Genomic DNA, 20,608 nt, shown 5'->3' on the forward strand with positions numbered 1-20,608 from the left:
AGGGTTTGTTCACATTTACTTAATTTAAATTCAGTTCAATTTAGTTCAGTTCAGTTCAGCTTCTAATTTCCCTCTCTCATAAAATATTCATTTTAGCTCAGTTCAGTTCAGCTCCAATCAATTCAGTTTAGTTCAGTAAATGTGAATAGATCCTTAATTTTGCTATTCATTTGATGGTTAAATGAAAAATAATCATCAAAATGAGAACAAACTACCTATGAATGTACGGTATATCCGGGTGTATAAACAAATTCTATCAATAAGGAATTGTCAAAACATGGGAAACTTGACTTTTTATACATTAAGTGCCTCTCACGAGCTCCATTGTCAAAACACAGGAAACTTGACTTTTTAGTCAAAATCACTCATTAGAGTGTCATTTTAAAAAAAATAAATCAATTCAAGGTATTACTCCATAGTTGACAAAAAACAAATTGTATCCTTTTTAAATCTAAATACTATAAAATCAATATTTCAAGGAAAAAAAAACTCAAGTAGTGCATTAGCAAACACGGCTATTATTAAGAAATGGAAATCTACAGTTCTAATTAGGTTTAATCAAGTCTAATAAATTCAGGTAATTTTAGTTTAAATAAGTTTAGTTCTAATCAAGTGAAGAGAACGCACCTAAAGTAATCATTTTAAATCTAATACAAGTCCAAAGAAATGATACTTAGTCAACAATTAGCCCAAGAATTTCATTATTTTTTCCACCATAACTTTAAATCCTTCAATTTTGTTCCAGCAACTGATACCAACAGTTGCTTTCTTGAAAGCTTTGCAACTTACTTTTATCTACACAAGCTAAGTGTTATTGGTAACCATTAGAAAATTTAGGCCTCGTTCTCTTCACTTTATTTTTGCTGAACTAAAATTATTTTTACTGAAACAAAATTATATTTGCTGAACTTAAATTATTTTTACTGAACTTAAATTAATTTTACTGAACTGAAATTATTTTTGCTGAACTGAAATTACTTTTACTGATTTTCTATTATAATTCTTCTTTAAAAAAACTGAATTTTACTGAACTGGACTTATTTTTACTGAACCGAAATTATTTTTACTGAATTGAAATTATTTTTACTTAATATTATTTTTTTGAGGTGAAGAGAACAAGGCATTAATGGCTAAAAAGTAGTTCAAGTACATTTGATTGTGATGGCAATGATGCATATACAATCTCTATCCATAAGAGAAAGTTGAGAAATTGTGACAAATAAAGCCTAAATAACTTCTGTCAAAGAAAGTATAGCCCTTTGTAACCCAGAATATTCAACCCAGCTATGTGAAAACTAGGAAAAAGATCGATGTTTGATGTTTCTTTGGCACATAAAATTTGTTTGATTTTATGAGGTTTACATCAATTACTTATTTACATGTAACTATAGGCATAAACAAAGGTTATGATAGGAAGAAATGAATTCAATATTAACACTCACCTTGCATCTCAATTTATACATTATACACCTTCCGGGTAAGACCTCACTAGTCACTACATTAGTAAATTCTGAATTCTAAATTAGCAGTCTCCTATAAAAAATACAGAGCAATTTATAATACCACTTAGCAAAGTTTCAACAATTTCCAGGAACAGAATAACAAACTTGGAGATTTGGCACTGCAGCTACACGAAAAAAGGAGAACTTGAAACTGAGATCATGATGATCAAAATATTATCACGAGCTCAACACATCGATATAAGCTTCTAGGCAAAAGGACCAAAATTTTCTGGGAAACCCAAAAGGCATAGCTGCATCGAGGGGCGCTTACTCATGCATCAGCAAAAGATATCAACTTTCTTTTTGAAAAAAAAAGGATGAAGAAGGTAACAAGTTCTGGTTCTGCAATAAGTAATGAGAAAAAAGCTATCTGGAGGCCGGTTAGAGCATAATAAACTCTATCATTTTGCACAGTCTCTTTTCTTGGTGAAAAGGAAGTTTAGAATCAAACTTTCTCATCAGGTCAAATCCAATATGAACAACATAACAAACAAATAACTTGAAAACTTCACAAAAGGCATACATGTATCAAGAAGGCTATACATCCAGAAGAGTGCATTGAAAGTAATTCACAATTCATATTATACATCTACAAGCAACCTGTAGGTGTATAATCATAGAAGACTTAACAATGCCTAATACATATTAATCCCTATCTTTAACTAAGTTGTTGACCATATTTATTAAAGGAAGAGTGCCTTTTGTCATTATTTCTAGCCTAGATGAGTTAGAGGCATGAGCAAAAAGAGACAATCCGAAAACAAAAAGCTCTGGAAGATATAGCCGAGAAGACAAGAATCCATGCCAATAACGTGGTTCAAGATCGAAAAATGCATCAAAAAATTTTCTTGTGCCTGGCAAATCAAGTTTGAGCAGAATATCCATGCCAAAGCAAAAGAACTCCCTTTGCCGCCTCCTCTCTATTGGCCATAAGTCTTTCCACACTCCTGCAGACAGCTCACTTCCAGCATGATTGCTTCCTGAACCAAGATACTGAACAATTGCATTGGCAACGATTGGAGCGGCTGCCAAAGTCCTTGCTACCATATACCCAGTAGAAGGATGCACCATACCAGCAGTTCCACCAATTCCCACAACTCTTTGAGGGATTACAGGAAGAGGGCCACCCATAGGGATCACACAACGTTCATCCTCCTCAATGCGTGTCACTCTTATGCCAAGGTGCCTTAATCGAGCTTCCATTCTTTGTTGAATGTCTTCCATAGGAAGTCCAGGCCGAGCAACAAGTGAGGTTTCCTCCAAGAATATCCTGTTTGAAGAAAAAGGCATGGCATACAGGAAGGTTGGAATCTTGCTATTTCTTTCTTTTAATTCCTTGTTACCATCCAAGTGCGAGTCTCTCCAATCCATGAATAACATCTTATCCAAATCAAAAGGGTGCCCTTCAACTTCAGCCACAATGCCATAAGCAACTTGGTAACCAGGGTTGTATGGTTTATCATACTCAACAAGACATCGAGCAAACCCTGTTGCATCCAAAACCACAGAAGCTTGAATTTTGACACCATCATTGCACATAATTAGAGATTTAGATTCTTCATGTATGACTTTTGTAACTTTTGCTTGATGGAATTTCACCCCATTTGTTATACATTTCTGCATCATTTTCGACTTCAATAGCTTTCTATTTACCCTTCCATATGGCCTATCAAGATTCTTCTTCAAACCCTCATCAATGAAAACAACAGCACCCGACCAAGTGGTATCAAGGCAATCAAGCAAATCCATGGCTTCAAACTCATCTACCCAAACACCATAGTTATTAGGCCATATCAACCTAGGGGATGGATCAATCGAGCACACCGAGAGACCCGCCTCGGAAACTTGCTGAGCAACAGCAAGCCCAGCAGGGCCACCTCCTACAACTGCAAGGTCAACCACCATGCCCTTTGATGTATCATACAAGGGTAACTCAAATTCAAGGTTTTCCTTCTTAGTCTCAGGGACAAGCTCCAAAAGGGTACTACTACCTGCTCTAACAAACCCAGTTTTGCACCAATTTTTATGGGGTTTTCTATTAAAATGCTGATTTCCTTTTGAAACAGTCAAATTAGACCATTTTTCAGAAAACCCATGAATTACAGGGTTCCAAAGTTCAAGCTTGGTATGAATCTTAAGCAAAGAGCCCATTTATTCTCCAATAAAATTGAAATCGATTCCCAATTGGGTATATCCAAATCTCACAAAGTTACTTTAAAATTCTCCAAAAATTGCATAAAAGAAAATTCAACAATTACCAATCATATATAAACAGATCTCTATTACATGCAAACAGATAATTGAAGCAAAAAAGGAATAAAAGTGCAATTTTGAAGAATAATTACCAGCTAATGAAGATTAGAACATTAAATTATCCTTTCTATAAGTGGAATTTGGGCGGTTGAGGAATTGCGCAGTTTTCCACCATGAGAGGGCAATGAAGGCGTAGTGTGAGGAAGTGGGTGTCTCAGTACATTGTGTGGCAGAACAAGTGGATTTTATGATGTCTCCAAATTTATTTTGTTATTGAAAACTTAAAAATGTACGAGGGCGGATGCCTCAGGGCCAATAAAAAAAAATACTCCCTCCATCTATTTGTTTGCCTCATTATCAAAATATGGGTCAAATTTTGACAAATTTGGCTATAAATTTTCGTTATTCGACTAAAGAAAATATAGTCATATCGAATCTTATTTGGTTCGTCTCATTATAAATTAAAATAATATCTACTTTTAATAATTTTTGTGCATATAGAAATTGAAATATAAACGTTATAACACGTGTCTTAAAAACCGCGTAAAGTCAAATGGGGCAAAAATAAAGTGACAGAGTAATGTGTGGTTGTAGGCGTCGTTCGAAGCGCACCTACATAAGCATGTTGTAAATATGTTTGACACTTATAGGAAGTGAGAATTGACATATACAATTAGGGACAACGATTAGGGACAAAGAAAGTAGGGAGCCGCCAACAAGTTTTTATAGAAATTGTAAACTGTTCACGGATCATTTAAGGCAACCACGAATAAGGGACAACAATAGGCAACAACGATTGACCCGTGAAGGTTACACCCCATTCATAATCCATGAGATTACTAACTCCATATGGTTCGGAATCACGAAAGGAGGATCGGAGATGATGGTACGAAGTGAGTCATGGAGTCACACTCGCCCGTATTGGCCTGTATTCGATTCTTAAAGTGAAAAGTATTCCTGCGATCTCAAAGGCACGCAAACAAAGATTCAATTTGTTCTGAACTATAATTATGCTAAATTGGTTGTATATTAATGCAACATATAATTCTAAAATATCATGATCACTTGATTAAACAACAAGATTAGAAAAGAACCTAAACCGGTTGTCCAAATTATCTTATTAGGCGTGATTTTCAATTACATATTCCCTTTAACATTCAATATGGTGATCAACAATAAACAATAGAATCAATATTAACATTGGAAGCAATTTAACAATAACCCTAATCATGATACTAGCAACAAGAATAAAAATAAGAGTAATTAACTGATTAATCACTCACTTTTCGCTTTTTTTTTTAATTTCTACATCATGAATAAACTGTTAGTAACTTCAAAATCAAATTGAAACAATTAAATTAAATAAAAAATAGAATTGATTAGGTCCAAACCCTTAGTTAATTCTACCTTTCACGTCTTGGTTTAAGTATAGAACTTCGGGTCAAGTATGGACTCCTTAGAGTGCTTAAGGGACGTGTTGTGGAAAAATAGGGAGGCTAGTATTTAGGCGAAGAGACAAGAGAATGATTGTTGGTGTAGGAAGAAAGAGAATGATTTTTGGTGCCCCGGAAGTGGAGAAATCGGGTTCGTATTTATAGAGAAAAAGAGTAGGGTGAAGCACGGAACCCTAGAAGTGAAAAGGCGCCGTGAAAAAACCCTAATTGAACATTCACGTGATGACGTGTGTGCGTAACACGGTGCACAGCGCCATCACGCGGTGTGCATACCGTGGCATGGTATTTTCCTGTTTTCACGCGTTTTTAAAATTATGATAACTTTTGATCCATAACTCACAATAAGGCATATAATATACCGTTGGAAAGCTTATCAAGTCTAATTTCCAACCCAATTAGAATCAGGGCAAAATATTTTGTAGATTTTAAGATATGGCCGTTTTAGTGAAAGGGTGTCGATTTTGGGCCGAGTTTAGTGTTTTGCTTATATGTTTTTCGTATTAAATCGGAATTGGGCTTATGATGTATCGTTGGAAAGCTTATTGAAAGGCCTATCCAACGAAATAATATTTTGATCAAAATTATAGGGCCACAAAATCAGATTAGCTCGGCTTTGTGATGTGGACATGAAAAAAAGGAAATAAGTTATGGTTTGGGGAAAATGGGTAAGAATTGAGTTGATTTGAAATGTATTGGGATTGAATATGGATTTAAGCACTCCAAAAATTAAATACTCAACTCGACTAATAATGGTGGTGAAAGGTTGTTCATCATTGGGTTTGGATTTGAGAGACATTTTTAGGTGTCTACACAAGCCTCCACTTTGACTGAGTTTGTAGAAACGTCAGTTTCAAAAACAATAGTCAAAGTAGTCGATTGAGACGGAGAATGATTTAAGACGTTCTGCGATCCTAAATTACTCTGTATACGTCGATAACTGCAGAAAAATGTTAGTTCCACATATAAAAGAGTGAAGAGTAAAGAATGCGTATCTGACACCAGTGTATCGGTGGCAAATATGTTTATAATATGATGTTTGTTAATCATTTTTCATTTTAACTTGGATTTGAATTCAGTTAATGGTGATGAAAGGAAGTATTTTGAGGAGGAAGAAAGTAATTCTCTCATCTTTATTTTTTGTACAAAATCGCAAAACAAACCCTACTAGAGTAATTAAAGACCCGTGCATTCTAATTAAACAGGTTATTCTGGCCAGTCTCCAATCCAAAAGGATCAAGAATTCCAGTCCCAATCCATTGTGGTTCTGATCCGATTATAGATTGGTGCACAATACTACATTATAGAAAAATCATCAATCATGTAGCATTTGGTTCTATTGTACTCTGTAGAACTTTTTTCACCAACTCTTATCATTTCAAAGATTCACATTTCAAAGCACAATATAATTTACTTCTCCTTGCAACTTTCTAAGAGATTATATGAACTTCCATTATGTAGACCTCTACCAACGAGACGGTAAGCAAATTTCAATAACATTGTTGGAGTCCCTAGATCCACTAGCTGCATCTCTGAATAATATTATAGATGTTTCATGATGAAGTTAACTCTGTGAAAGTTCGTGACCACGTTTTGCAGCTGCCACCACAGCATTAATCAAGGTGCCACGAAATCCACCTTTCTCCAACTCATGAATACCAGCAATTGTTGTGCCTCCAGGTGATGCAACATCGTCTTTGAGCTGAGCAGGATGTTTCCCACTGTTAACAGCCATGGATGCTGCACCGAGAACCTGCAAGATAACCACCGAACCTGGTCACATATATAACAGAAATTATAAGAAAATGCAAGAGTGAAAAATAAAGAATCTTGCTATTCCTGGTGATCCTCCCCACTCCTTTTCCTACCGCAAAGGTATTTTATGGGATTTTGTTCAGTGAATATTTTGTCAGCTTGCCAGAGGTTCCATCATTTGTCAATCACTGCTGATTTCTCTGTTTTGATATTTTTGAAGCCTATTTGATGCCCAAAGCACAAACTTATCCCAGTATGGAAAATCACAGATGTGTGGATGGGCTTTATGGGAATCCCTTGATGAGTAGACTTTCAATTACACCTGAGGTGCCAATCAGTCTCGCTTTTGTGCTTGTAGCACCTTCTACATGCATCTAAAGGATGATGCACAGCATTTCCATCCATCGTAATAAGATTTATGGTAGATAACATCCACATGTAACAATATTACTCTGTTCACTACAAAGAGAGTGGATATTAAAAGGTGCAGCTTGCAATCTAAGGGAAAGTGGACAGTCCAGTGTTCACATATAACTATCCAAAGTGGAACAAAGCAATGAATGGAGATACTTTACAACTATGAAAAGAGCACAAGAGAACAGTAACTAAACCAGAAACATACAACTTGGGGATATGGTACTTACTTTTTAGAAAGAAATATAAAGGAACAGGGCAGTGACTAAAACAAAAACATTACTCGTAGCTCTGGTACAGATTGAATTGAAAACTACACAAGATTCAGTAAAATCACATGCTAATGCAGATAGTCCAGATACTGTTAATGAAACATCGACACCAATCTACATAACAAGGTCAGGATATTGCAAAAAAAAGGAATGAAACTTACAGTTTGAGCAGCTAAACCCTTGGCAAGTTCTCGTGGCAGACCTGCAGCAACTCCTCCATCAGCCAAGGCTTCAATAGCCAAGAATATATATGCTGGTCCACTTCCACTACACATATCAGGAACAATTAAGTTCAGTTAGTAGAGATTTGATCTGATGCACCTTTATCTATTACGGATATAAAAACATTAACACAAGCCATCATGATATTAATGGGATGCATTGGTAATGGTAAGTCACAAGGTTCAATTACTTCTTACATACCTGAGGCCAGTAATTGCATCAAACAATTTTTCATTGGCTCTCCAAGCCTTGCCAATTGCTCCAAATAATCTTTCTATAAGCTCGCCATCCTCTTCAGTTGCTGTCCCTCCCAAACTTATCACTACAACATTGTCAGCATATATAAAAAAAAGATCAGATACAATCATGCACAATAGTGTGGGGCAAGAGAAAACAAACCAAAGATGGGTCTCAGGAATCAGACTACTTTTATAAAATTGGACTTTCCAAATTTGCAAACAAAAGCAAAGAGCTCAAACAGGATTTATTTGAGCCCACCCACAAGCCAGTTACCCCACATTAGAGGAAAGGAGAGACAATGACATTCTTAAAAAAACAGCAAATTACTTATGGCTCACTGATTTTAGATGGAACTTGGGCAAATAAGTGATTAGCTCTTCCCCTTAATATCAGTGGTCCAGACCCACTTTTAATCCAACAGAATCAGATTTAACATTTGAGAAAGAAAACCATTTAGCTGGGTTCGTTAGGTCAATTTGGTAGGTGGTGAAAGATTCAGATAGCTTGACAGATCAAATCACAATTTTTTTTTCCTAGCGTTATTAATAAAATATGATTGAACTGTGACTAATTTGTAATGCCTAGCTGTCTATATTTAGGGGTTCAACCCACACCCAAAAAAAAAAAAAAAACGAAGATAGGAAAATACACATCCCTGAACTATCCTTCATATGAAAAGATTGTCACAACAGCAATTGAGAAGTTCTCAGTAGATCAACCATCAAGGATCAATAGGTTCAGTCTCAAGACTACAGAGCTGAGGTGTGGATCCCATTTACTGTTTCCAGGATGCTGTTCATCAGCCCATCGACTTTTTAATTAAAAGAAAGCAACTATTGTACCTTGGAAGTTTTAGCAAGGAATATTAAGTCAACAAATTAATAATGTTGTTAACGCTTTACAATGTGTAGTGTGTCAAAAAAAACAATGTGCAGGTGCCAATCAGCTACTGAACTTAGATGAGTCACCTAACCCATTATACTTCCTATCTGTCCTAGATAGTTTACCTTTCCTTGATATTATGAATCCAACATGGCCACAAATAAATTAAATACAAGCAGTCTAATTTACTAATTTAGAGCAGGTCCTCCGCTAATCAATAGACTAGGTTTTAAAGTGTCCGTTAAACTTGAATATGATTTGTCACTTAATAACATGCATCATTACTTATAGTACAAAATACAAATGCAATACTACTTGTCATTTAATAATGATGCAATAATCAACAACTTCTTAGTCTGTGAGAATATAAAAAAAACACTTGTTTTGGAATAGAGGAAATAAAAGTTTTACATTTCAAGATTATATATGAAAGTATCACTTTTTATGCTAATTTGAAATTTCCATAGGTTCACAATGTACTATTCAGCAATCAGTAAAAAAACGATTGTATGATGTTGATGCATTGAGCAAATGAGCATGAAGGCCACAAGGCACACAATCTAATAAAGTCTTACCATCACTCTAGAAATTATTGAAAAAGTAATCATGAGTTTCAAATGTAGCGGAATAATACTATTAAAAGATGGAAACAAACCTGATGCTGCCATTCCCACAGCAGCAGGAGTATTAGGCATTACCCTAATAAAACGGCTCTGTCCAGCCCATTCCTAGCAATGACACAACAGCAAACAGATTAACAAGTGTCAAAGCTCAATGCAATGGTTTAACAGATAACGACCAGAAATAGTTTAGAAACAGACTGCATGTTTTCTTCTACTTCCCCACTTCTTGATTTTTTAGTTGTACGTTTGAGATTGTAATTGTATAAGATCACTAATAGCCAAAATAAGCTATGTAAAGAAATCAATTAACAACAGTCAAAAGAAAGGATACTTATTACTTAACCAATAAAGACTAAAGAGCCTAACATATCCATTTTTCCCACTTCCAAATTCTCCGAATACCTGTAAATCCTTCAATTTTGTTCCAGCGACCACTGATACTAGCAGCTGCTTCTCTGTAAGCTTTGGTCTCAACTGTAACACCACATCCTTGACTGCACCACATAACAAAAGATAACGAGGTTAAATTACAAAGTTGTTCTTCAAATAAATGGTATTGTGCATAACTCAGCAATGCAATACAAAATCTGCCGATTACATACTACTCTCTCCATCCCATTTTATAGTAAAACAAAAATATCCTTTTTTTTTCAAAGTCACATTACACTATCAAATCAAAGTTTCTTCAACCATGTTAGACAAGCCAAATGTATTACTCCCAATGTTGCCGAATTCGATGAGGACGGAGGAAGTATTAAAATCAAACGAACAATCTACAACCTTCAACAAAAATAAAGCTTAAAAATATGATTCATTAGAGAATGTAGTAAGAGTACCAATTTGAGGTTTTACAGAGAAAATAACCACGTCACATTCTTCAACAACCTGTAGATACCACACATTTACTCCTCTCAATAATAATGATAAGAACCGATTCGTATAACTCAAAACACTACGTCAGCATACTCCAAAACCAATCATATTAGAAATTTCCAACAAAATACATCAATTCTCATCTAGTATAACTCAAATTCGGTAGCATAGTCGATCCAAATTAATCAATAAACATAGTATATTACAATAATCAAGCATGCAAAATGGAAATATTCTACAAATTCAAGCACAAATGCAATGAAATTCAAAATCAATTCATACAAAAAATACAGAAATTGACAATAATATTTCAAAAAAAAAAAAACAGCAGTTACTCGCGATTAAAAGGAAGAAACCTGGAGATTTTGATCGACGACGGAAACGCCGAAAGATTGGAAAGCTTCGCGACGTTGGGCGCCGAGGTGGGCGGTAAAAATCCGGGAAGGAGGCAAAACGCCGGAGTTGACGACACCTCTGGCAATGCTTTCCGCCATTTTTCCAGCTCCAATGAAACCTAGCTTGAATGTGTCACTTGGAATTGGTGTTGTCGCCATTGTTGATCCTTTCTACTCTCTCTCGTCTTTGGTTTCTGTTCTGGTTATAGTAGTAGGGTTCAACAACTTCCACTGAATACTGGATTACTCACGCCAAAAAACTACGGAGTACTCTTAAATCCTGATTGCAACATACGGATTCTGTATCGTTGAGAGGTCAATTATTTTTCTAACTGTGTTGGGTTTGATGAGTTTGGGTCGGGTTTTATTTCAAAGTTTAATCATGCTAATTTGAATTGGATTGTTTGGGTTGGAACTGATTGTATTTGTTGGATTAGTTTTTGACACCTTTTAAATATATGTATTCAGAGTGAATTATTAATGGATACATAATATGGAGTAATACTCAATATTAACAAAGTATTAGTTTAATAGGCAAGAACTTTTATTATTATTATTATTATTATTATTATTATTATTATTATTATTATTATTTTATTCCAATGAGGCAGAAGCCAAGAGATAAACAAAACAAGCAAGCAAAACAAGAAAATAAAACCAAAAAAAATAGAAATTAAACTAAGAAGGCATTAGGCGTGGGAAAGCTACTCCCCTAATATCCTCCTCTAAGATGCTAGCAAGACCAGACGGAATAAAACTAAGAATATCAATGTCGGTGTCATGAGTGACTCTGCGGTTGGCCAACCAATCCGCTGCGCAATTACCCTCTCTGTAGATATGAGCAACCTTGATCTCCCAAGCATCATCTTTTAGCATTCGAAGGCATTGGTTTATCTCATAAATACTCTCATTAGTGTGTGGGCATCCTCGTTGCATAATCTAAACACAGGCCAAATTGTCCAATTGTACTTCCAAGTGTGTAATCTGAACACAGGCAAGAAATTGATATTATTGATTATCTATTGTAATTACACGTGTTAGTTGACTTGTTAGGACCTGTTCTCTTTAAATTAATTTCAGTTCAGTTCAGTTTCTAATTTTCTTCTCTCATAAACAATTCATTTCATTAGATTAGTCTTGATTCAATCTTGTGAAATAATAAAAGGGAAGCTCACCCAATAAGGGAGCCCAACACTTCCATTAATCGTTACACAATCATATTCATAATCCTAGGGCACACTCTTAATACTACTATCTCAAGACTTCAACTTTTTTAAAATGATATAATGAAAAATGCACGGTTAAAAGCATAAAAATCTTATATAAGCAACATTTGTAGAATAAAGCCATAGAGAAAGTATACTTCGTATAATACTACTATATCCTCCTTTTTTTTTGTTTTGTTTTTTTTTTTTTTTCACGCGGTTCATTTTTTGGACTAATCCGGACAGTGGCGGATCTTGAAACTTTTTCTTTCGGGGCCAATAATTTTTAACATAAGCATATGAAAATTATTTACAAATTTAGTGTGAGATTATATTATAGATGTTAAGGAGTTAAAAACAACTTGTTAATTGATAGATACTCATATTAATAGAGAAATATAAAACGAAATACCGAAGGTACGAAAGCAAAAATTGTACTTACGTTATACTTTTAATAGAGTGCTTTTATTGACCTTGATAACATCTTCTCGCCTAAAATTATCAATTTATTTTTTAATGCTCAAACTAACCAATACAACATAGAAATTTATTTTAATTTAAAAACCAAAAACTTAAAATAAAAAAAAAATGAATTGCTCCCTTGGAAAAAGTGAAAAAACTTTAACAATTGTTTAAGGAGGATTAAGGCCTTGTTTGGTTGGCTAAAAATTTTGTGGGAAGTCAAAATTCCCATGAATTTCATTTTCACCCTCTTGTTTGGTTGACATAAAAAAAGTAAAAATAGGGGCAATTAAAATTCATGGTAATTTTGACTTCCCACAAAACATGGGAATTCACTTACCTTACCTCCCTTGGCAAGTTGAAATTTCCATGGAAATTTACTTCCTCCATTTTTAACCAAACAAATTTGTTAAATTCCCATGATTTTGATAATGGAATTTATTTCGCACAAATTGAAATTTCATGGGAATTTACACTTCCCTAATGAACTAAACGACCCCTAAATGTATAAACGTGGAGTAATTAAAAAAAGGGAAAAGGGTTTGTGGGTCAATGAGTTGTCAATACTTTTGGAAATTGGGTAGTTTGGTATAGTAGTACTCCATAGTAGGGTGCTTATACTCTATATTTAATTACCTTTTCTATGCTACTAGGCAAATAAGAAAAACAATCATTTTTTTTTAATGGGCCTTCTAAACTAAGTACAGTATAATTTTTTCTCCAAAAGTTATCAGGGGCCAAGCCCTCTTCAGTCCTAACAATAATCCGCCCCTGAATCCGGTTTTGAGGATCAGTTTTGGATGGTTAGATTCAAGTCTCACCTCTCACAGGTTTAGCCAACCCAGCTTCGTTAATCATCACTTGAGAGTAGAGTTAAAGTCACAAGGTGAATTTCCCACCAATTCCACCAAGCTTTGTTTGATAGTAGTTACAAAATATTAACAAAAAACTTCAAATGAAAATAACTACCAGTACAATTAGATTAACCGTTGGTAAGATGACAATTATTGTTCACATGACTACATGAGATTCTCTTTGTCAAAAGAAAAAAGAAAGACTACATGAGATTGTAAGAATACTAAAAGAGCATCACGTAAGTCCAAAAACTAGCATCTTATCTCGTGAGTATTACGGATTCACCAATCCTCCAAGACGTGTCTATTTTTGCTAACATGTTCAAGACTAGACTTGGATTGAAAAAAAAAAAAAACATCATGGATGACGTTTGACGGCCAAGTTTAGAAAGGAAGAGTTGGAAACGCTTTTTCTTCCACTATCTTAATAATATCTCAATCCCTATTAATTTCCATCATATAAAACTAATCAAAAGCATTAAAATAAGAGAGCATAAAACAAAAGTATGGCGGATTTGTTTATAAAGCAGGCAGAACAATATGCAAATGCGAGGCCAACATACTCAACAGATCTTTTTGAGTTCATTGCCTCGAAAACTCTATCCTATGATCTTGTCTGGGATGTTGGCACTGGCAGCGGTCAAGCCATTCCCCCTGTTAGTTCTTTCCCTCTTTTATTAAGTGTTTCAATGTTTATCATTTGTTTATTCAATCAATTAGACGTATCTATTCGTGCAAATTAACATTCAATGATTATAATAAGTTTTTATTATGAAGATCCGGATTCATTGATTAAAATCGATTTTTATACAGTCAATACAAATTACAATTTGGGGTGAGGAGAATCGAGATATGACTTATCGTACACATACTTTGTGGTAGAACATAATCGATTTGTGTGGTAATTTCTATGAATTGTTGATAACTAAAGACAGTTTGTAAAATTCAAATTTTGGGAAACTGATGTACTCAATTCATAATTAATCTTTTCTTGTGTGTTACCTCATTTCGATCATTTTTCATAATTAATTTTTTCTAGTGTGTTACCTCATTTCGATCATTTTTCATAATTAATCTTTTCTAATGTGTTACCTCATTTCAATCATTTTCTAAGAAATTCCGATTATTTCCTATGTTTCGAGGTACCTTTTATTCTGAAGAAAATTAAGGCTTAACGATCTATACATTTTTTTTTTCAGCTAGCAAAGATCTACAAGAATGTGGTAGGTACAGACACAAGTCACAAACAGCTAGAGTTTGCACCAAAACTTCCTAATGTCAAGTACCAACATACTTCCCCTACTATGTCTACTGAGGAACTCCAACAAAATGTAGCATCTCAATCAACCTTAGACTTGGTCACAATAGCGCAAGCAATGCATTGGTTTGACCTCCCCAAATTCTTTGACTTGGTGAAATGGGCCTTAAAAAAGCCCAATGGGGTCATCGCGGCCTGGTGCTACACTGTTCCTGAGATCAACGATGAAGTGGACGCAATCTTTGGGCCATTTTACAAAGATAATTCGGGTCCATATTGGGAGGAAGCCCGAAAGCTCGTGGATAATAAGTATATGGATATTTATTTCCCGTTTGAGCCGGTAAATGGGCTGGATCATACGGGTCCATTTGAGTTCAAGGCTGAGAAGGTGATGACTTTGGAAGATTTTATGATGTATATTAGGTCTTGGTCTGCCTATAACACTGCTAAGGAGAAAGGTGTGGAATTGTTAACAGATGAAGTCATAGAGAAATTCAAGCATGCTTGGAGTAAAGGCGATGGAGCGAATGAAAAGGTTCTGAAATTTCCAATTTATTTGAGGATTGGCAAAGTCGGGAATCTTGATCACTAAAAAATAATTTGGAAAAATGATCGAAGGGAGTAATATATTATGATGTACTCTATTTAAAACTAAACTTCTCATATAAGTGTTGAGAGCGATGAAGTGATGGATATGTGTTCACCGTGTCTTGGAAGTCTTCAAAATAGACTTGTACCTACGAGTTTTTTTAATAAGTAATAAAGCGTCAATTTTTCTTTAGTCGGCTTATATATAAGGTTTGATTATTTTTTTCCGGGTCACAAATCTATAGAAATAGAAGTGAACAATAGTGTTAGTACATAAGTTGCAAGTTGCAAGTTGCAAGTTGCAACTAGCTTACTAGCATTGTAAACAATCTTAGTGGTGTTAGTTGCAACTACTACACTTAAAAATAGATGATCAGATTGATCACCATGTTTCTGTCAGTGATTAGGTGCATAGATCATTCAACAGAAAGCTTGACAGAAGAGATAAACTTTAATAAACTCATAAGTAATACTGTATTAAAAACTAATTAATTCTGAGAATATGTACTGTGCAATATAAGTATATAACCTAATAACAAGGTTAATTATTAAACTAAAAATGTCTACGCCTAATAACCTAAGACATAATTATATTTACTGTCAGCTGTACACCTAGCTGTTAGCTGTGAATGTTTTAATTTTTAATAATAGTGTTCGGTAAATTAGCTGTTAAGTTTCTAAATATTTTTAAATAATAAAAAATTATTATCAAAACAAATTTCAACGTTAAAATTTTGATAAGTATTAAAACAGTATTTCAAATTTGAAGGATAAAAAAAAGAATTGGATTTTATTTCCTAAAATTTTGGATAAAAATTCTACACCTAATTTAAAAAAACAAAAAAAACCAAAAAATAAAAGAAATAATCCCACAGCTATTCAAACGTTAAAACTTTTAACTTTTGACAAAAGCTACTTGAAACACTAAAAGCTACTTTTACCACTATCTTGCCGAACATGCCTAATTTTTATTAAATAGCGTTTTGACCAAGTCAAAAAGCTACCAAAACGCTAGTGCCGAACACGCCCTTAAGCTAGAAAGTGTCTTCAAATCTTCATAATCAAATCAAACTCCTTAAAGATTGAACATGACTTTGATTGCGTTACCACCACGAGCACTGGTCTCAAATGCTTCCACCACCTCCTCTTCGGTAAATCCAAACCTATGAGTAATAAGAGGCTTCACATCAATTTTTCCACTACTCAAAAACTCCAAACATTGTGGCCAAGTGTTATTGTACCGAAAAACTCCCAACACATCTACCTCCCTGTAATGTTACAAACAAAATCAATTAGTAAACACGGATGACAATATACGTAGTACATATTTCTTTACTATATCAATAGTATATATATTACAATATGTGTGAAAAAAATCTCCTAAGAATGTTTACCTTGAGGCAGCAGGGGTTAAAGGAACGGTCATGATACAATGACCCATCCCAATTAGGCAAACTTTGCCTCCGTTTCGAGTAGCACCCAAAGCAGTTGATACGGTTTTATCAAAACCGGCACAATCAAGGGTGACATCTATGTCTTTTCCCATAGCTTTTTTAATTTTCTCAACTTCTACGGCCACATCCTACCAAATAAAACACATAAACATAACACAATTTTTAGTAAAATTCAAGTGCGTCTACTCCTCTAGCAATATAATAATAATACTCGTAGTTTAAAGATATTAATAGTTAAAAGATAGATCTCAGAAATTGAAAACCAACAAACCTCCTTGTTAGTGGAAACTTGGACAACAACATACGCACCAAGACTCTTAGCAAGAGAGAGACGGTGTTCATCTACATCAGCCACCACAATCCTAGGGGCTCCAAAAGCCTTGGCTGAAAGCAGAGTAACAAGACCAATAGGTCCTGCTCCAATAATCAAAACTGTAGTCTCAGCCCCAACCTTAGCGCGACGACATCCGTAAACACCAACACTTAGAGGCTCACACATTGCTCCTTCTTCCAAACTTACATTATCAGGTAGTTTGAAGCATAAAGTTGCAGGGTGCACAATCTACATGTAACAAAATAATTACAACACATTAAACCTTATAGACTTAGGCCCTGTTCACTTCAGGTTAAAAAATAATATTAAGTAAAAATAATTTCAGTTCAGCAAAAATAAGTTCAGCTCAGTAATATTAATTTCAGTTCAGTAAAATTCAGTTTTCTTAAAGAAAAATTATAATAGAAAATCAGTAAAAATAATTTCAGTTCAGCAAAATTAATTTCAGTTCAGTAAAATTAATTTAAATTCAGCAAATATAATTTTATTTCCGTAAAAATAATTTCAGTTCAACAAAATAAGGTGAAATGAACGGGGCCTTATAGTATAATATAAGGTATGATTATGTAACAAAGACAAACTATTTTAGGAAATTGAATTAAAGTTGATTAATTACCTGATTTGCAAGAGAACCATGAATAGGAGGAGTTGCAAAGAACTTCTTATCAGGGCAAAGATTGTAGCTTCCTTCCTTGCAGCGATTACACCTCCAACAGCCGATCCCCGGTTCGAGTGCTACCCGATCACCGGGAGCTAGGTCAGTCACCTCGCTACCGACTTCTTCAATGATACCAGCACATTCATGGCCGATTACCATCGGCTCTTTGACGTGGTAATCGCCACAACTCATTGTCTAGTATTCCATAACAATGCGTAACATGTTTAAGCTTACATACGTACAAAAACAATTATTAACGTGACAACTAAATCGAGACAAATCGAGATTATTGTAAAATAAAGTATCTTCAAGTAGTGAACATCACTACCACAAATTCCAACAGCCTTCATCCGAACCTTTACATCATTAGGCCCTAAACAAGATTACACAACTTCTATTAGTATCTAATCTATGGAATTCGATCAAAAGTTTTCGAAAAATATACGAAAATTCAAAAATTTACCAAGATTAGGAAGTTTGAAAGGTTGAATCTTGAGATTATCAACTCCAAGAAGCCATGCTGCCATGTTTTCAGAAGAACCAGAAACATCATTAGCGTTTCCACCTTTTCCCATTGTTATTTATTTATTTATTTATTTTTTCTAGCTTATGAAAAAACTCGAGAATATTAATATGAATGCTTCGAAATTTTTGTGATGGTTGAGAAGGGGAGATGGTACGTTGTTTATATAGAAGATCGGTATGTATGAGACGTAATTTTTGTAAAAAATAAATAAATTAATTCTTTAAAAATGTGGATAAGTTAGATGTCTAGGATATTATTCTATCTAGAAATTTACCTTTTTAAGAGAATATTTGACCGGTGGATAAATTGGTTTAAAATTCATCTTTTTCCAAAAACTAAAAGTTATCTTAGTAGATGATATACAACGATGGATATCTACTTATACTTTGCTATTGCCATAAATTCCATAATCATATCATCTCACTAGTCACTAATATCACTAAAGTCGGTCTCCTAGCCAGGTTATGAGACAACAACACTTGACATTTTAGTTGTTTGCCAAGTGTTGAGCTATGTAGGCGACAAATTAAGCGAATTTTAAATAGATTTTTAATATAAAAATGTTGCATAGAGTTTTATTAATAAACTTCTAATATTTTGTATATACAAAATTAATCATAATTTTTTTAATAAATATACCATAACTCGGTTTTATTTCCATCCTAATTAAAGTCGTTTTAAAAAGTTCTTTAAAAATAAGATCCATTTATAATATATTTAATGTATTTAAAAAATTATAGAGTTAATTTTAATTTCATTAAAAATAATTTCGAGTTAATAATAACATGGAAATCTATTAACAAACAAAACTACAAAAAATACACTATTATATAAAAAAGTGATACAATATCATATGTCTAAATAATTTGAATTAAGAGATTATATGAAGATATTTAACATTCAAGCCAAAAAAGTTCATCCTAAAATTTTATCAATAATTTGAGCATCGCCCGAGCACAAAACTAGTTTTTATTAAAAAAAAGAAAATAGTTTCAAAATATTAGTTTTTCATAATTTTTAGTTGTAATTTTTTTTTGAAACAATTTTAGTTGTAATTTGTACATACTTAAAATCTATTATTTCTCAAAAATAAAACCATAGTCTATAATGCCAAAAAAAAAAAAAAAAAAAAATCTTATCCTTTTATTTGTAAGCTTTTTTTTTTTTAATCAATTTTAACTATTCTAAAATTTTATATTGTGCTTGTCAAAAAACAAAAAAATTTATATTGTGACAAATATAATACTCCGTATCTATGTATAAAAACCTAATCTATTTTTGCATAATACAAGTAATTAGGAATTCTTAAGAATTCTTATCTGAAATGTAAAAGGATATAGGTTGTGATTTTATCGCCTTCTAATTAATACAACATTATCTAAATTTATTAAGACAATTTAAAATTCAATATTTCATAAAAACTTGTTAGGCTTATTTTAACTATTTTATCTGAAGTTAACCTCTATGAACTTATCCAGATTCATTTCATCTTCTAAGTTGAGATCCTATAAAGTTGATTGATTGTGGCGTAAGCCAATGAATTGTTTTTATAAAGAAAGAATTATCCTTATAATTATTGGATCGTTATAAAAAATAATTTCTCCTTTTTATTAGATAATTAATGGGAGGTGTCTAGTGATTCACTGAATGGATCTATCAAATCTTATGAATAACTTTTATACTACATCCATTTCATACGAAGTTTTATTTACAATGATTAGATATTTTCTACAAAGATAATACAATACTTAAAATAGATGTCATCTTGAATTGGGCCATACAATGCCAAATAAGGCCCATATCATTAGGGAGTGAAATTTTCGTGTCAGGCCAAAATAGGCACCAAATTTACACTTTGGATGGTTTAAATCCCAAACTTTAATTAGGTCTAGATAGGTTGAAAATTAGGCCCAAATTTATTTCTCTACCTTTTTAAAAGTCTAACTAAACGCTTATAAATAGTGGCCTGAGCAACCCAAAATAAGGAAAAGGAGAGTTTAATCTACAAACAAGGCTTAGGAGTTTCCATACTAAAACCAATTGGCAATTGTAGGAGTAACTCCTCAACCTTATAAAGTGGAACCATATCTCTTCTTTTTCCAATATGGGACACTCACAAGTAAGCTACAATGGGTTTCAACATGCGGGAAAAATAGTTTTGTTATACATGATTTTTAGGCAAAAATAGTTTTGTTATACACTGTTTTTAAACTAATTATTTAGCTTATAAATATGTGATGGTGTTTAATGAAAATAGTGATGATTGATTAATTTGAAATCTATAATTGGCACAATTAAAGTGGCATATATGGCAATGCACAAGTTTGGCCTTAGATTTATAAAATTATATGTTAGTAAATAATATTTGGTAGAAAAAAGTTGATATC

At 33.5% G+C, this 20,608-nt stretch overlaps 4 protein-coding genes across 4 annotated transcripts; 1 reads left to right on the forward strand and 3 right to left on the reverse strand.

Moving 5' to 3' along the window:
* Window positions 1-1,977: 1,977 nt before the first annotated feature.
* On the reverse strand, window positions 1,978-3,998 carry LOC145583274 (lycopene beta cyclase, chloroplastic-like). The gene has a single exon (XM_081640486.1). It carries the CDS (start codon window positions 3,651-3,653, stop codon window positions 2,148-2,150), a length of 1,506 nt encoding a protein of 501 aa, XP_081496612.1. The 5' UTR covers window positions 3,654-3,998; the 3' UTR covers window positions 1,978-2,147.
* A 2,414-nt stretch (window positions 3,999-6,412) lies between these two features.
* Window positions 6,413-11,267, reverse strand: LOC145582446 (pyrroline-5-carboxylate reductase-like). The gene is made up of 7 exons (XM_081639444.1): window positions 10,844-11,267; window positions 10,451-10,499; window positions 10,017-10,108; window positions 9,647-9,719; window positions 8,071-8,191; window positions 7,809-7,914; window positions 6,413-6,959 (listed from the first exon to the last, which is right to left on the reverse strand). Exons 1-7 carry the CDS (start codon window positions 11,039-11,041, stop codon window positions 6,771-6,773), a joined length of 828 nt encoding a protein of 275 aa, XP_081495570.1. The 5' UTR covers window positions 11,042-11,267; the 3' UTR covers window positions 6,413-6,770.
* A 2,627-nt stretch (window positions 11,268-13,894) lies between these two features.
* On the forward strand, window positions 13,895-15,442 carry LOC145582447 (uncharacterized). Its single transcript, XM_081639445.1, has 2 exons — window positions 13,895-14,059; window positions 14,603-15,442. The coding sequence occupies exons 1-2, from the start codon at window positions 13,910-13,912 to the stop codon at window positions 15,251-15,253; spliced, it is 801 nt and encodes a 266-aa protein (XP_081495571.1). The 5' UTR covers window positions 13,895-13,909; the 3' UTR covers window positions 15,254-15,442.
* A 277-nt stretch (window positions 15,443-15,719) lies between these two features.
* On the reverse strand, window positions 15,720-18,270 carry LOC145582449 (sorbitol dehydrogenase-like). The gene is made up of 6 exons (XM_081639447.1): window positions 18,159-18,270; window positions 18,003-18,068; window positions 17,654-17,892; window positions 16,975-17,265; window positions 16,644-16,831; window positions 15,720-16,517 (listed from the first exon to the last, which is right to left on the reverse strand). The coding sequence occupies exons 1-6, from the start codon at window positions 18,268-18,270 to the stop codon at window positions 16,325-16,327; spliced, it is 1,089 nt and encodes a 362-aa protein (XP_081495573.1). The 3' UTR covers window positions 15,720-16,324.
* Between the last annotated feature and the right edge of the window lie 2,338 nt (window positions 18,271-20,608).

Source organism: Chenopodium album, chromosome 15, assembly GCF_948465745.1.
Source record: "Chenopodium album chromosome 15, dcCheAlbu1.1, whole genome shotgun sequence".
Lineage (NCBI taxonomy): Eukaryota > Viridiplantae > Streptophyta > Magnoliopsida > Caryophyllales > Amaranthaceae > Chenopodium > Chenopodium album.